Source organism: Folsomia candida, unplaced genomic scaffold (assembly GCF_002217175.1).
Source record: "Folsomia candida strain VU population unplaced genomic scaffold, ASM221717v1 Fcan01_Sc030, whole genome shotgun sequence".
NCBI lineage: Eukaryota > Metazoa > Arthropoda > Collembola > Entomobryomorpha > Isotomidae > Folsomia > Folsomia candida.
The window spans coordinates 648,900-665,911 of NW_019091222.1; the positions used below are offsets into that span (position 1 = coordinate 648,900).

The 17,012-nt window shown below is 35.2% G+C and overlaps 1 protein-coding gene and 1 long non-coding RNA gene across 2 annotated transcripts; one reads left to right on the forward strand and one right to left on the reverse strand.

Moving 5' to 3' along the window:
- Window positions 1-4,333: 4,333 nt before the first annotated feature.
- Window positions 4,334-6,112, forward strand: LOC110860208 (zinc finger protein 570-like). The gene is made up of 3 exons (XM_035860116.1): window positions 4,334-4,744; window positions 4,838-5,227; window positions 5,296-6,112. Exons 1-3 carry the CDS (start codon window positions 4,610-4,612, stop codon window positions 5,692-5,694), a joined length of 924 nt encoding a protein of 307 aa, XP_035716009.1. The 5' UTR covers window positions 4,334-4,609; the 3' UTR covers window positions 5,695-6,112.
- Window positions 6,113-15,514: 9,402 nt separating this feature from the next.
- On the reverse strand, window positions 15,515-16,383 carry LOC118439107. The gene is made up of 4 exons (XR_004837240.1): window positions 16,152-16,383; window positions 15,867-16,029; window positions 15,646-15,754; window positions 15,515-15,556 (listed from the first exon to the last, which is right to left on the reverse strand). It is a non-coding gene; the product is annotated as an uncharacterized LOC118439107 (long non-coding RNA).
- Between the last annotated feature and the right edge of the window lie 629 nt (window positions 16,384-17,012).

A 17,012-nucleotide genomic window follows, 5' to 3' on the forward strand; every position in this document is an offset into this window, starting at 1 on the left:
TCCACTCAATAAAAAAAATTTGGCTGTATGTAAGAAGCCATACTCCCAGCTTCGCGAGACAGTCGATACTTCAAGAAAATTTCGGTTCCGGGGGGAGAAAATTAGCAATAAATTAGCAAAGTCTTCCAGAAAAGCATTAACGGCGCGCGTGAAGAAAAATATTCAATGCGAGATGGAAAATGGACTTAAGTCCTTTTTGTTCAGGATCTAGAAGGCAATATATATGTACAGTATTCTACACAAATTTTGGACTTCTGGAAGAGGTTTTTGACCTCTTATAGGACCAAAGTCCAAGTGATCGGGTTTCCATAATCCTTGCCCTACTTTTGGCAAACAAGTTTTATAAAAAGCAGTCTTATACTCGAACTAATTTGTGTCAAATCTTTACCAAAATCTCTGTTATCGGGGAGTGCATATATAACTCTCCTACGTTCGTTAGAACATATTGTTATGAAATTAGGTAGGTTGAGTCTTGACCTGCTCAGTAGTTGGAAGTAGTGCAGAATAAAACATATTCCTACAAAGAGAACATGTATAATCCAAGTTGTCCCAGAGTAATGAATGTGAGCAATCATCCAAGTCTCGAAAATATGCACCCCGAGTTCCGCGAGTCCACCAAACTCAGCACCCCCGCAGTTCTCAAACATTGACAAGATGAATGGAGGAGTGCAGGGAAGGAATCGTAGCAAGATCCATAGAAGAATTGCATATACGAATTCAAATATTTGTATCAAGAATATAAATATTTTCATTGTCCTGGTTCCCATTGAAATTGGCATGAATGGCAGATCTGGAAGTAAATAAGATACAAATTATGGAGATCAGTAAGTTAAGTGAACTCTAAGTCATACATATCCAAATATAGTCAGTGCAAAAAAATGCAATAAATTTAAACTGGCACTTACGGTATCCAAATGATTTCAGAAATAATCAAAAGTATAAAATCATATGGTAAAAATTTAGAAATAAAACTTTACTAAGTCTGTACTAAATCTTTACTAAATCTGAAATTTTACTTACTTTTTATAATTCTTTCTTCGAATTGCAGGAACGCATTTATGACTTGGATAGGGCCCACGTCGATTGACCAATTCCATCTTGTAATTGATGCAGTAATACAAGTGACGAGTAAGACAAGGCCCTGCAACCTTTTGGGCAGTGTCAACGGACCGTAGAAAATGTTGAGCAACATTGCCCCGCAATATACCACGCTAAGGACGGATTGCAACTTACAAATACGAATTATTTGACAACGCTTGGTTATTTTGAAACGTCCGGATTTTTCGTCGAATTCGAAAGGTATGCATTTAAGACGTTGGCACATCCTCACTTGAGAAGTGAGGAGGGGGAGAAATTCTTTTTGATACATTTTGGAGCTGTGACAGTGCGAATAGTGAAACTCAAATATGTTAGTGGGCGATGGTAATGTGTAGAGGCTTCACTTGGTTATATAATTTGGCAAAAAGGTTAATGTATAAATAGACTTGGGGACTTTCCAGCGAAGCCATGTTGATTAGTGAATTAATGGGTTATTTAGATTAATTATCAAGATAAGAGAATGTGAATACAGGGGCGTGCGTGACGTGACGAGGGTTTCAAATGTTTTTAATTTTAAAAGATCCAAAAGTCCCAATTTCAAAATGTATTTTGAAATGTTTGTGATTGTAGATATTTACGGGCAGTTAAATTTTAAAGGATTTTGTAAGGTTTATGAAAACCTTAAATTCTGATCCGCCACTGGCTCTGGTGACTTCTGCAGACAGTTGGTTTCTAGTCTGACGGGTAGATAACAGATAAGTATTGGTGAACAACTATTCATATACAGTAGGGTCAGGCGCTTAAAATATAACGATTTTGGCCTTGAATAACCCCGGAACGGTTTGTCGTAGCGGGTCAAAATTTTGAACAGAGGAGCATGTTATCCTCAGATAGTTGTGTGCAAAACTTCAACTCTCTACTTTCAAAAATGCCTCCCCCACAGCCGCAAGAAGTCAAGACAGTCATTTTAACTGTTTCCAAACTCCGTCTAAAAAATTCGGTCTCCGCAGAAAAATTTTAATTTTCGAGTATCCGAACTCAAAGAAGTCAATTTGAGTTACATCAGGGTATTGTATAGGTATTTCACTATTCGAAGTGATTTTTATCTCAAATCTAGCTTCAAGGTCCTTTGCATAATTTTGGATCTACTTTGCCGTCTTGGAAGACGCTGCGTCAGCATGAAACATTACCTTATTTATTTTTTTACTGTACAATTTAGGAAAATATCATTCTAAAAGTGGTTGCAATATACGGTCCACATAATACTTTGCAGATGCCTTTACTTTTTGGGGGATTTTGATAAGTGGGAGGACACCACGACCGTACATTGCACCCACGACCATAAACTTGTTAAAAAAGTTCTCCTCACAGGGAGGCACAAACTTGCGTTAATTGTTTTCAGCATTTGTAGTGTAGTGAGCTCTTCGAACCCAATTAGTATTTTGTAGAGAAATTAGTACTTCGTCAAATGTCACCAAAAAGTCACTCTAATTCCATAACAGAAAATTTGAATAAATTTTTTTGTAAACACGGGCGCGATTTTTTTCCTGTTTTTCAGTCAGCTTATGCATACGAGTTTTCCGACGAAGTCGTTGACATTGAGAAAATGAATAGTTTTTTCCCGATACACATTCTTAATTAGAGATCTTTTGGAACAGTTTTAGAAACCAAATTTTGAAGCCTCTTATCGATCTCTTAAGAATAGATAACGTACATATTTAACATGTGATATTTCGGATACATACAAATTGAGTGCATAAATACTTGACTTTTCGAAATTACTGTTTTTTTGAGAATTTTACACTTTGCTAAGGCCTGCGGTTTTGTAAAACTGACAATTAGAAAAATTTTAAAAATTTCATTTTATGAAAAATCAAGCAAACTTTTAAATTTTTGGAGTTCAGCCAAGAATCGAGTTACATGGCTATTAAGGCAGATGGGTTTAGTCGAGAAATATTGTTGCAATTCCGTAATACAGAAAACTCGAATTAAAACGAATTAAAAAAATGGGTCGGCTTACTTTTTCGCTGAACCAATTAAAATTAGTACGCGAAATACATTACTATGTCATAGAAAGTAAAATAAACCGTAGTAACGTTAGAAGTAGCTCACCCTGTAATATATAATTACCTGGCACCTTTGCACCTTGGGTGCAAAATTATAGTAGTTCAACAAAATAGATCAATAATTTTTAAGCAATTATGCACCAGTGGTGCAGAAAAACGAAGCATAAAATAGATCAATAATTATTATGCAATTATGCATCAATGATGCAGAAAAACGAGGCATAAAATAGATCAATAATTATTATGCAATTATGCATCAATGATGCAGAAAAACGAGGCATAAAATAGATCAATAATTATTATGCAATTATGCATCAATGATGCAGAAAAACGAGGCATAAAATAGATCAATAATTATTATGCAATTATGCATCAATGATGCAGAAAAACGAGGCATAAAATAGATCAATAATTATTATGCAATTATGCATCAATGATGCAGAAAAACGAGGCATAAAATAGATCAATAATTATTATGCAATTATGCATCAATGATGCAGAAAAACGAGGTAGATGACAAAGTATTTTGCACCACTGTTGGAGATTAACCGTGGTGGGTCCAATAAAATTTCAAAAAATTTGTGTCAAAATTATATAGTAAATTCTCCCGGCTATTCTGTACCATTGGTGCGTTTTGCATCAATTAACCCGATTGTTTCGCATCATTTTGTGTTACCGATTGTTAGATACCAACGGTGCTATTAATTTATTAAAAAATGGACCTGATCCATTCTAGTGAGTATCAGTTGTTGCTCATCCAATTGTTTCGCATCAGCTTAGAGAACCAACTGTTCAATACGAACGGTGCTACCTATTGCAAAATTGTAGTCCTTTCTCGATCCATTTGCACAATTAATTGGCACCATTTGCGCCACGGATTGTTCGATACCAATGGTGCGCCTAATTTATTCTATAATGGTCAAGGGGATTATTAATTAGCATCAATTGATGCAAAAAACTCGTGAACACACAGACAGACGGACGGACGGACAAGAGGAATTCAATAGCTCTCATGCTTCGCAGGGTGAGCTAATAATGCAAGGTTGCAAGTGAATTTTCTCGTTGGCGAAACCCTCCTCAAAATTAATCGCATGACTTATGTACGGTCCCGAAGGGATGGTTGGTTATTTTTATCCAGGAATTTGTCAGGTATCCACTGGTTGCTATGGTTACAAAATAAATGCAACTTTTTTTACACCAAACGAACCAACATTAGCTTTCCATATTACTCTAACACAACACTGCACAGTTAAATCCTGTAAATACATAAAATATTTCCCAACACACGGTAAGAAACTTAACTAAATAGGGCAAAACCTATTAATTATTATAGCCAATTTCATTCTCACTAAAAATTGCTGGAAACGTGTTTCATGTTCGCCGAATATTAAACGTGTGCATTTTTGGCAAAGACTTGTTTAATATTGTCTCGATATTTGTAAGACAACTTTTTCATGCAGACACCAAATTAAATTTATTGGACCAGACAAACTCAATAAATATCTATGTACCAAATTAAAATGGATGTGAACCCAGGACAGAAATGGGGATGTCCAAGGTGCTCGAAAACGTTAAAAACTGATAACCCGTTGGACACACACATGGTCAGGAACGATCCCAATGCCAAGGTCAAATGTGAGGTGAGGGTATAAATTTTCAGAAAAAAAAACTAATTTTATAGTCTGCATTTTTCCACTTTTGCTTTGTCATTTTTCTACCTCGGTTTTATCTAGGTTTGCGAAATAATTGCCAAAAACACACTCGCCTTATCTTCCCGCTTTAAGAAGCTACCAAGTTGTGACACGTGTCAACGGGTGTTTTCCAATTCGTATAACTTACAGCGACATGTTGACGCTATCCACAGCACGAAGGAACGACCTCGTTTTCCATGTACGTCTCTTGGATGTGGCAAAACCTACCAAAACAAGCGTGGTCTTTTGCATCACGTGAAAACTGAACATGCCGAAAATCCGGTCCGATTTCCGTGCACACTTTGCGAAAAGGAGTTCAAAACGAGGCTTCAAGTTCAGAATCACGTTCTCACCCATACGACGGAGAAGCCGTACAATTGTGCCACTTGTGGGAGGAGTTTCGCCCACGTGGAAAGTATGAAACGGCACGAGGTAAATAAGCATGTTGTCGGAAAGACTAGGTGAAAATTTATAAATGACCAATATTATACATATTCCAGATCACGCATTTGGAAAAATCTACCCTAGATGTGTCAAAGTGTCACATCTGTCCTAAAACCTTCTTAAGTAGGATTGGTTTACAACGGCACGTGCGAGTTGTGCATGAAAATCAGAGGAATTATCCTTGCGCATTTTGTAACAAGAGATTCTCTCTGGCATCAAATTTGAAGGGTCACGTGGAGGCGAGACATGCCACGAACAAAGGGCCGATCCATTCCTGCGACAAATGCGAGTACAGGAGCTACTCGAAACACAATTTGGCCAATCACAGAAGGCGTCACAAGGTTGCGAATCATGGATGTTACTTCTGTGGGAAGAAATTCATCAGTTTCCCCGAATTGGTCCAACATTTTAAGGTGCATACTTTAGAAAAGTTAAAACATTTAGGTCATGAATAGGTCATGGCACGTGGATAATTTGCGAATTTTTCCTACAGTAAAAATTTTGTCAAATATCGAAAACCTATAGATTTTCGATATTTGAAAAACTTTTTGGATTGAAAATCATGAATGTTAGTTATTTGACACATACATACTTATTTGCTAGTAAGTACTATACATGCCTAAATTTCGTAAAATTTATTAATATCCGAAGTATGTACATAAGTAGTTGCTTTCAATATGCATCTTCTAGGTACTCAATACATACATATGCATATGTGCATACACGGTGTATGTATGTATGTACACATGCAAGATTTGTTCGCGTGGATTATACACGCGAACAAATCTTGCATTGCAAAATATCTAGTCGGCTCATTCCGAATTGCACATTTTTTACCCGACGGCCTTTACGTATGTATGTATGTAATGTGTGATGCTCTGTAATAAAGTTTCTTTCACTATATTGTACATATATGCATTACTTTATGTAGAACATACATATGTACATATCTCCATATCACCACCCCTTGCCACTCAACTTTCTTAACTCACAGATTTATACATCTGAATTCTTCAAAGCATTAAAAAATACAATATTTAATTTCTTGCTAAAATGCTGAAATGTGTAGCCCTCTCTGTAAAAATTACCCACCCTACTACAAAACAAACCGAGTGGAGAAGTGGACTAATTCCTCCAGAAGAACGAGAAAATCCATCCTTCAATTTAATCAAGTGGGGAATTAAAGAGAAACTTATTCCATTCCGGGATGAAGGACCTCGCAACTTGTCTCAATTTCGGGATAATCTCACGCAATTTCTGACCAGCAGGGAGCAACAGGCCGAACTCTACGCACAATTTGACGTACCTCCAATACCAACTTGGACTCCGCCCATCCAACCAATCCAAATTACAGGGGAAGAAATCGACGCAATGATCAGAGACGAAGTACGAAATCGTGCCAATTTCGAGGAGCATCGTGAACCTTCTAAAGCTTTGGAGGAAGCAGTTATGCATTAAGATACTCAGAAGTGGTTGAATAATGGCAAAATGTAAGGACCTCAAAGACATTGTAATAAAGTTTAATTTTTTCACCAGCTTCATTAAAATAAAGTATACAACCCGATGTATAAAAAGAATACTGACAGAATTATATTTATATTGGACGCCAACATTCTATACGCACACCGATTTTGTCCCTCGATATGCTATTAGAATTCGGTAAAAAGATGCTATATAGAATCTCTGATAGGATTGTGATAGAATGGGTTTTTAAGAATTCGACCAGAATGCGTATTTTATAATTCGGCTAGAATGCGACTTATAGTATGCTACAGTCAATGGAAAAAGTATTGGCAACCCCCACGCCAGCTAAATAAAATTGGCTGTAGCCATGGAATGCATTATACAATTGGCATGAAAATTTGTACGCATTTAGCAAATATAATGTAGTTTTCGATTATAATCATGTTTTATTGATTAAAATTAGATTAACACAGTTTTTAAACAATTTGTTGGAAAATTTGCAAAATTAACCCGCAAAAAGTATTGGCAACCCTTAACTTAAAAAATTATAAATCAATAAAACGCGAATTTTATTGCGACAAACTGCTTCTAGTAATATATATCACCTCCCCTCGACACAATAAGAGCAGAAATACGCATTGTAATTGATTGATTGATTGGAAAAATCTTTTTATAACGCTTTTTAACATGTCTGCCTAATCTTCGTTTGAAATTTTGTCCAGCTCGTTTTTTGACGAGTGGTTTTCCATCAGTCTCTCCTTTCTCAACCCAGACAATCAGATTCACATCGGTAGACTGTGCAACCAACGAGAGAAGCTTAACCTCGTAGATCCCCAAAAACTTGCATTGCTAATTTGGCTACATGTTTGGGGTCACTGCATTTTTGGAACATTAAATTCCTTCCTAGGTCAGGTTTTTGCAAAATAATTTCAAATTATCGCTTGAAATGATTATTTAGACCTCATTGGTCATAACTTCATCGATAATTACCAGCTAACTACGCAACGACCTAATCATTCAACCCCAAACCATAATCGATCCTATTCCGAGCTTGACTCCCAGACGGCAGCATTCATATTTGAGGGCCTCATTTTGCATCCTCCAAACTCTAACCATCGAACCCGCACCGAATAAGTTAAATTTACTTATGTGAGACCACTAGACCCTTCTTCATCCGTTGGAAGTCTATTTAGGGTGGTATTTAGCTGATTTAAATACCTTGAGTTGGTTCGTTTTGGGGGCCTTCTCTTCTATGGGGCTACTGGACCCTAAAACCCCTTGGTAGGATTTTTGATTGATCACCATATTGTATGAAATATTGACTCCACAGTTGGTTCTCAAATTCTAATTGGTTTTGGATGTTGAAATCTTCCGATTTCAGGTAATTTGTTGCTTGATTCATCATTTGCCTTTGGGCGAAGGTGACTTTTTTCTTCCGCAACCATGGAAAAGCAGAAACTAAAATTGCCATTTTATATTTCTTGGCTACATTTCCAATAGTAAATATGAAAAAGTATGTTTTCCATTGATTTTTAGATATCCAGGTTTTTTTTGCGAAAAATAAATGAATATTTCTTGCCGCGCCAAATATAACTCGTTTGGTGTCGCCATTTTGGTTCCAGACAACACAACTGCTGACTTAAAATGTTGCCATCGTCATATTTTGTCACCTAATTAACTTACCGTAATGAAATGGGGTAGGTGATTAAGAATATTGTTCCGCGTAATTAATTTGGCCACATGTTGCCAATACTTTTTGCGGGTTAATTTTGCAAATTTTCCAACAAATTATTTAAAAACTGTGTTAATCTAATTTTAATCAATAAAACATGATTATAATCGAAAACTACATTATATTTGCTAAATGCGAACATATTTTCACGCCAATTGTATAATGCACTCCAAGGCTACAGCCAATTTTATTTAGCTGGCGTGGGGGTTGCCAATACTTTTTCCATTGACTGTATATATGTTCGGCAAATAGAATAACGTGTTTCATCTTCGAATTTATTTTGTTACAAAATCATTTTATTGTGTGTAACAATGGAAAGCACATAAAATAATCTTTACATAGCAGCCTTACATACCTATGAATAATGTCTGACTCATCTACTTTTAAAATTGCATCTTCTGACAAATTTCTAACTTCAAAGATACCCAGCTTAATACTATCTATAGGATAATTAGATAAAGCAGATAAATTATGATATACTTTACAAGTTATTAAAAAATTTGTATTTTCAGTCATCTCACATTTACTTACGACAACAAGTTTTCCAGATTTTAATAAAACGCAGTTATTGCCCCTTCTACTAATTAACATAATCTTACTATGAGTTGGCACCTGGTTCTGAGTTATGACATCATAAAGATTTTCATTTTCTATAATCCGTTTGCAAACCTGCTCTAAATGAAAATTTTTGGATCTTATCCAACCCTTAATTTTTTGCATAAAATTTTCAAATGCAAATGTACTAATGTTATCTAGACTACCATATAATTTTGCATCATCTGTTATATGGAGTAGGCCGTGGACATTGTAAACTGCGAATTCGTTTCCATAAATTTCTATCCCTACCTTCACCAATTTTGTTAATAGTTTTTGAGCTACCAAATTCCAATCAGGTTCATCTGCTTTACAGGAAAGCAAGATGAACATTGCACATTGCAGTCGCAAAAAGTTTTTATATTGACTAAATGGAATTATTCCACAAAGCGCTGGAGCACCTGTATAAAGTAATAAACTTCGAAATTCGGTTCCCTTGTAATGATCTATTTCAATAATTGATCTTGGTTTCCGTTGAAAACAAGAAGGATAAAACGTTCTAAAAGATTTTAAACGATTTGCAATAGCAATTGTATCCCTACTTTGCAATCTATGTGGTAATTTTCCTTTTACCCACCTCCTAAATATTTTTCTAACTACACCAAGAAGAACTAAATGTAAATAATCTTGAGGTACTTGACTCACTAAGCCTATTTTTAAGGATGCAAGAGGCGTTTGCCCTTTGTGGTGAGATGAGTCAACCATATTTTGAAATGAAGTGTCTGTACGTTCTCTAAAATTATTGCCTGTATATACAACTCTTCCACACCATTCACCTTCAATTGTGCACCTTTCACAACTGTTATGATTTTTAAAACATTTAATTTCGCTTCGTGCTGGGGAATCAGCTAAAATGCTGGAAATTCTAAATGAATACTGTTTATCAGAAATGCTAAACCCATTTTCTTCTAAATCCCTGCACTCTTTTAGAAAGTTCTCTAAATATTCCAATCCTTTAGGTTTACTTTCAGAATAAAATAACCCAATTAAAAAAGGTTTTGCATCCTCTATTTGATTAATTATACCCAATATCGGCCAAAATTGCTTGTTACTGCTGTTAGAAACAGGTATGCCATCAATTCCTATGCTCAAGCTTATCAATGGGAAATTAGCATTGGAAACTAGTTTTTCAAATATAAGGCCTTCGGGTTTATATAAAGTTACTCGATTTTGTAATCTACTTTTTAAATACCGGATTATACCAAAGTGACAATACATACCACCACTAACATTTTCAATCGGAATTGTAATTGGAGTTTGCATTAATGTTCGAGGATCTTTAGGCAAATTGTGAGAGCCTGAGGAATTGTTTAGTATAAATAAAAGCTCTTTCAGGGATGCATGTCCTATGTTATTCTCAATCTTCCACAATTTTAGCGAATCTTCTAAACTAACTGTCTCTTTATCAAATAATATATTATCGCCTAAAATAGTGCCTGTTCCTAAACTATTGACGTCACTATGTGTGTTAAATTCATTAAATGTTAAAGTATTTTTTGAATGTGGAGGAGATTGTCGATTAAATAATTCTGTACTACGCACTATGCTAAAATTATTTATACAATTATTATTTGAGGTGTGGTCGTTACTTCTGATTATATTTACCAGACGATTAACTTCCATTTGGACTCTCCGTCGTTTGGTTTTCTTCGTCTTTTTTCTTTCCATAGTTTCGATCGCTCACTTTCTTCAGGTAATGTTGGATCCCTTTTTCTATTTCAGTGTTGGTTATTGACTCCCCAAACTTTGCGGCACGGACACTTTCAGCAATAAAATGAATTGATTGTAATTTGTTTTGATTGTTGGCGCGATGAAATAACACGTGAAGATAACGTACCATTAATTAATTGTTGGAAACGCGTTTTCCTTATTCCTGCAATAGTGCATTTTCCGATTCCTGTCAAGCTAAGTTTTAAGGCAAAAGAGTCCAACAAAGTATATTCGAGGATTTTGTCAACGATTCCATTGGCACCCTCCCCACCCAAATACTTCAGGCGACTCACCTAATGAACAAAAAATACTTATAAATACTAAGAAAAATAATTAAGTTTTATTTACAGACTTACCAGGTTATTTTTATTGTCATCATTTTCTAACCATTTATTTAATCCAATGAAGTCGTCAATGTTGGAGATTGGAAAATTTGGATGGTCCAGGCTAGAATTGACAGGTGCTGCTGTATTATTTTGTCCAACGTGTCGAAGAATTTCCACCATCTGATCCTTGATCACTAATAGCTGCTGCAGTACAATTTCCTGAAATTCTTTTAGAATATCGAAATGTTAGTTAAGTATTATAAAAAATATCAACAACTTAATGAAATTAAATAATATTTAAATCTGAATTACTCCGGAATTCTTTGCGAAGCTCGTCTATTTCGCCAGAAGTTACAACTGTATATTGTGGTGCATCCAATATTGTCACTTCAAGGTTACTCGTTCCTTCCGGAATTTCATTGACCACAGCGGCTTCTGACTCGTGGGTTTCAGAACTTGGAATAAACTCACTTAAAATTCCTGTACAATTTTATGACGAAGTCAATCATCAGAAAAGCAACACAATAATGAAAGGAAATACATTTTTACTTACCTTTTAAATCTGAAGCAGTTTCTTCAAGATCACTTTGTGACGAATCACTTGACGTGTCCTTTACAGAACTCTGAGGTGACTTTAAGGCTCGCTTTGGTCTGATCGAGTTATTATTACACTAAGTCCTATTACTTTTGGCCTGTTTTCGCTTGACATGTGTGGATGACTCCGTACTCGATGAGGGGATGTCATCTGTGAATTCTGCTTTTCTACAGAACTTTTCTGCTTTTTCCAGATTGTCTGAAAAGTTGAATATACAACATGTACAAGGAAATTACAAATATTATTGCCTTGTATTTAATTAATTCTTACCTGCGAATTTAATATGATAACAAGCATATTTTCGCCATCCTTCTTCTTCTGGTTCTGCGTTGTGGCGTAGTTTATCGCCAGATCCTGGTCCTGTAGGCCACCAGCACTCCGAACGGTCTCTGCTCAACCAATTTGTTGAAACGACAGCGACTTTTTTCTCCTTTATAAAGTTGACAACCGAAAATTTACTGGACGACGTGTTGGCTGAGTAAGAGAGGACTGGGTCGGCCATGCACTATGGTTTAATTCTCCCTCCGATGTGGATACAAAGTATTCTATCTCGATTCGATTGCTATGCTAAAAATCGCATGCTTGCGCGTTTCGTTTTTAAGTATACAAATAGAATTAGAGATTCCGATTACAAATCGAAATCTAGGAATAGCATTCCAATAGTGCGCTAATAGAATGGTATTTTCAGATTCGAATGTGTTCTGATTTTTGCTGCGATCTAGAATTCTGTTTTCATTCGAATTTCCTTCGAAGTATTGTATCGAACCTAGATAGAACAAATCGAAGACAAACAGAATTCTAATAGCATTCGTGTGTACATCGGGAACGACTTATTAATTCCACTAATCAAAAACAAATCCTCAACTTGTTAAGAGAATTGTTTAGGGTTTGTGAAAAATTATAATTATTAATTTTGGAAATGTTTAGAATTGTATTTCATTGCAAAAATTAGCCCCTTGTAACCATATTCTTTGACCATTTCGTACTTAACCACATTATAAATACAATTTAAATTCACACACACGTTTTTACAAGCTAAACCACTAATTAACTAAATATTTTCCATAGTTCCAGCTTATTTCTCGGATCTCAGCGACCCTTAAACTACATCATGCAGAAATCTGAATATGACCTTGGCCTGAGAAGGGTTCCATCTGCCATGTACCCATCCCAAATTTACGACATATTTGCCAAAACTGTATACAATTCTGACGATCGAAGATATCAACAGCGTTCCGCAATCGGACGGATTGCAGAGGACAAAGTCCTCCAAAGTAAATCAGGTTAGGCGAGGATCGATACATATCAATTTTTAAAAAAATATGCAATCATCCCGACATGATGGACCCCATAGGCGGTGATGCGCGTCTATGCATGGCAACACGATGGTCATGGTCTTATCGACCAACTACGTTGGGTATGGGTTGGGTGTTAGTTGCGACCCAGATGACATGAACATGCAATGTCACACGATAACCTGTAACCGACATGAGTGCAACGTGGCGAACGACCGGAAAAAGATACAATAAAAAATAAGTGCCCCCTTCGCTCTGTACGACGCAACTAATGTATCAATCTCTCTGACGGTAGATTCGTCACGCACATTCGCCACTAAAGAGAACGCAGAGCCATCCTAGTCTGGAAGAGGGGCCCCGATGACCCGTGTATTTTTGTCCCGTGTCATAAAAGACGCATACGTTTTACATAATATTCAATGCATAGCGCAAAATGAAACGGCCGTAAAAATTTATGGGATCTTTTCCATTGATCTTACCCAAGATATTCGGTAATGTACTGTAATCTACGTAATTGATTGTGAATTATATATAATTATTCGCCACAGAGATTAAATGCGAATTGGCACACTTCACACATTTTTCTTTGGGAAATATGTATATTTTACGATTTATCAAATGCCAAAGTAGACAATTACGTATGTCTTATTTCTTAAATAATTTTTTACGTCGAACAAAAGTTTTCCAACTTTTGAGATCTCAAGATTTTTTCCTGAATTTACTGAACAATGCGAGCTCATTATTATCTAATATTTAAATATGTACCTTCAAGTTAATATATTCCTATGAAAAGGGAAGTTCCACGTATGTTACTTAAATATCTTATGCGGTGGGCAAAAATATAGGGTAGTCTTTATGTTTCATGCTTCAATTTGTACTTTTGTATTTAAATATAACTAACTGCAAAATTAAATGTATTCACAGGTTTATCTACCATTCTGAGATAGACTGTGGTCCGAACTGTGCCGGAAATGGAATTGAATTCAAGACAAAGACTTTCTTTGCTGATGAAAAACACAAGGCAGTCAATTTTTTGGAATCAAGGATTACTTACAGGTATCGCGATGATTACGATGAATTTTTTAACCAATAGAAAAAGCTCCGTGGATAATTTAGCCAAGAAATATGGCAACAAGGGAACGAATTTTCCTCAAAAATTAATGAAAATGACAGGCAACAAATTACAATTTCCTACATAACAGTACTTTTAACAGTGACAATTCTCTAAAAAAAATTCTACCGTTCTTCTTAAACATTGGTGTTTGTTGCCTTGCAATTTAATGAATTTTGGGAAAACAAAAATGTTTCCTTGATGTCATATTTCTTGACTCTGTAGCAGGGAATATAATATAAATACGTCTGTTTTTTTATATTTTTTCCACAATTTTTAGCAACAAGCTGAAGGAGATTTATTGCAAAGCATATCTCTCACGATTGAACACGGCTGTATTTGCGCTAGTGGAGGAACAAACAGACCCTTATGGACCGAGCAACTTTGACATTAAAAATATGCGGTTTTACGACACAGCGATGACTGCTTCAACTGCGGAAGAAGACTTGGGAGTTTGGACCGAAGCCGAAATCCAACATGAATTGGAAAACTTTGGAGAATTTCTAAAATCACTACAATTTATTCAGGCTACTAGTAACCTGAAAAAGAAATTGTTTGAGATCGTTGGCAAGAAATTTAACAGAGGCAGGACTTCGATAACGATAAGCTCACCTACATAAGACAGTCGAACTAGATACTCACTGGGGGTATTCATCAGTTTGCATCGTAAGTTACGATTCGTAACCTAAAAACTTTAGAAAAAACGTAAAGTCGAAACATAAAAATTTAAAAAGCATAAAAAATTTCATAAAAATGTCTGAAGGTCTGTGTGTCTCTTAGCTAAAGTTTAGTTGGGAAAGTATTTTTCAAAAATTTTCAAAAATACGAATTCTTAATGGATCCCCTGGATTGTAAATCAATAGTTTGAAATTTGGTCTCATTTTGTACATGCGTTAAAAAATACACTCGACAAGGTTAACACAAAAAATCTATTGGGTTTATTTTTTCAAATGCGCTATAAATATGCAAACTGAATAACACATGTATACTAGTAATTGAATTTTCTTGTGAATTCACTTACTCTTAACGCTTTCTCTGTCGGATGCTACATATGTACCATCGCATTCCTGGAACATGCTAAATGTCGTAGCAAAGGGTGATTTCTTTGTACAAAGAAAGAAATCGATAGCAATGGAATGGATCTAAATGATTATTAATTAGTAAATATGCATGACATTATAAAATGCGATATCTGTATATGTATTTAAATGGATATTATAAATATTAGTAAGTACATTTGTAATAAAATTGTAATTACTACATGTTATAAACATCACAATAGTTGACATTATACTACATAATCAGTGAATAATATGAAACATTATAAAATACGAAATTTATGTAAATAAATATACATAATACATCAGTACTACATATACATAACAAGATTAAATGAATTAAATCTACAATTTAGAAAATGCTCATGTTTTGCATAGAGTCTTCCAACTGTGAAGTCTGGCATGATTTGGGACTCGTTTGATCAGATGTGGCTACAGAAATAAATATCAAGTTGTTAAAAATATGACGCAAAAATTCATTGGGTATTAAATGATCAAATTTTTAAGGCAGTTTTTCTTACCAGAATCGTTCAGGAACTACAAGTCGAACGGATAACTCGAGCACGAGTTTTGTGATGTGTGAAGACGGATTTCGAACATTCCTCCTGGAAAACAGTAGACGTTCCCAACCTAACAATCCAAAAATGTCATAAACTTAATTTTTATTAAGTTCTAAAATTAAATTTTTCAAAATTTTGGAAAATCAGTTAGTTCATTTAGATTTGGTTACTTAAAAATGTACCTGGTAAAGATTTTTTGCCACGTGGTAAAAATTCCCGGTCGCAATGGCCACCATAATTGTCTCCCCGTCGTCCTGTGTCAGCATGACTCGAAGATATGGCGTTGGTCGAGCAGATTGCAAAACTCCCTCCTTCATCCAACAAACTTCAGCGAGAAAGGTGGATCTGAATTTAAAATTTTAAATGCAATAATTAGAATTTAACGAAGAAACTTAATGAATTTGTCTAAAATTATTAAAGAGGACAAGTTTTCGATATTTTCAATGAACAGAATTTAAAATACTCACCCCAGACGTCCAGTACAGTTTACTTGGTGAAAAGTGAAAATGGATTCCATGTCAGAAAGGGTATTCATGTATTCACTAACTTGTAATTTCGGACAATTTAATATGGAACGTGGTATTTATGTAAATAGGTTGTAAATATTTAAGATTGGTGAAGCTTTTTCAAATGCAGCTCGAATTACGCAAATTGACTCGAAAAGTTAAGTGAAGTTAAAAATGTTGTGATGTTTAACGTGCAGAGAATGCAAAGTGGAATTGAGACCTGAAGTAGGCAAACATTCCCCTTATGAAAGGATTGACCAGTGGTGAAGGGTTGAAATTCAATGCTGGAAATAAAATTCCTAGAAAGTCCTCTCTTTTTAGCCTGGTGGAAAATTTTGTGCGACCGAACAACGACCGAGCTAACACGGATTAAAAATAAATGTAGTATTTTCCTAGTACGATGTTTCATAAGAACTTATTTCTTGGAAATACAGTATAATATCAAATGGAAAATAATTACAAGGTTTCCATTCATGATGTTATTATTTATAATTAGCATTTTTAAATAGATACATATTTGTATTAAATTGTATGAATTTGTGCTAGTTTATGTACATTCGTATATGACTCTATCGGCGATGAAGTATTAATTTTATGCGAAGAACTTTGAGCAGAATTTTAATTTATTTACTTGAGACCATAAGTTTAATATTTGTTAGCATGTACAGTGTCGGACAGATCTCTACGTCCACATAGTCGCGTCAATTTCATTTTCAAATTGTCACTGAACTACTGAACCAATTTTCATCATTGATATATCTAATTCTCACAAATTTAACGTAATTTCATAAAACATATGAGTTATTTCTGAAAATTCTGGGA

Bases quoted from the DNA above. Each gene is read 5' to 3' on its own strand.
- LOC110860208 (XM_035860116.1), top strand. From the start codon at position 4,610: ATGTACCAAATTAAAATGGATGTGAACCCAGGACAGAAATGGGGATGT. The intron at 4,745-4,837 runs GTGAGGGTATAA...GGTTTTATCTAG, and splicing joins ATGCCAAGGTCAAATGTGAG to GTTTGCGAAATAATTGCCAA. The intron at 5,228-5,295 runs GTAAATAAGCAT...TACATATTCCAG, and splicing joins AAAGTATGAAACGGCACGAG to ATCACGCATTTGGAAAAATC.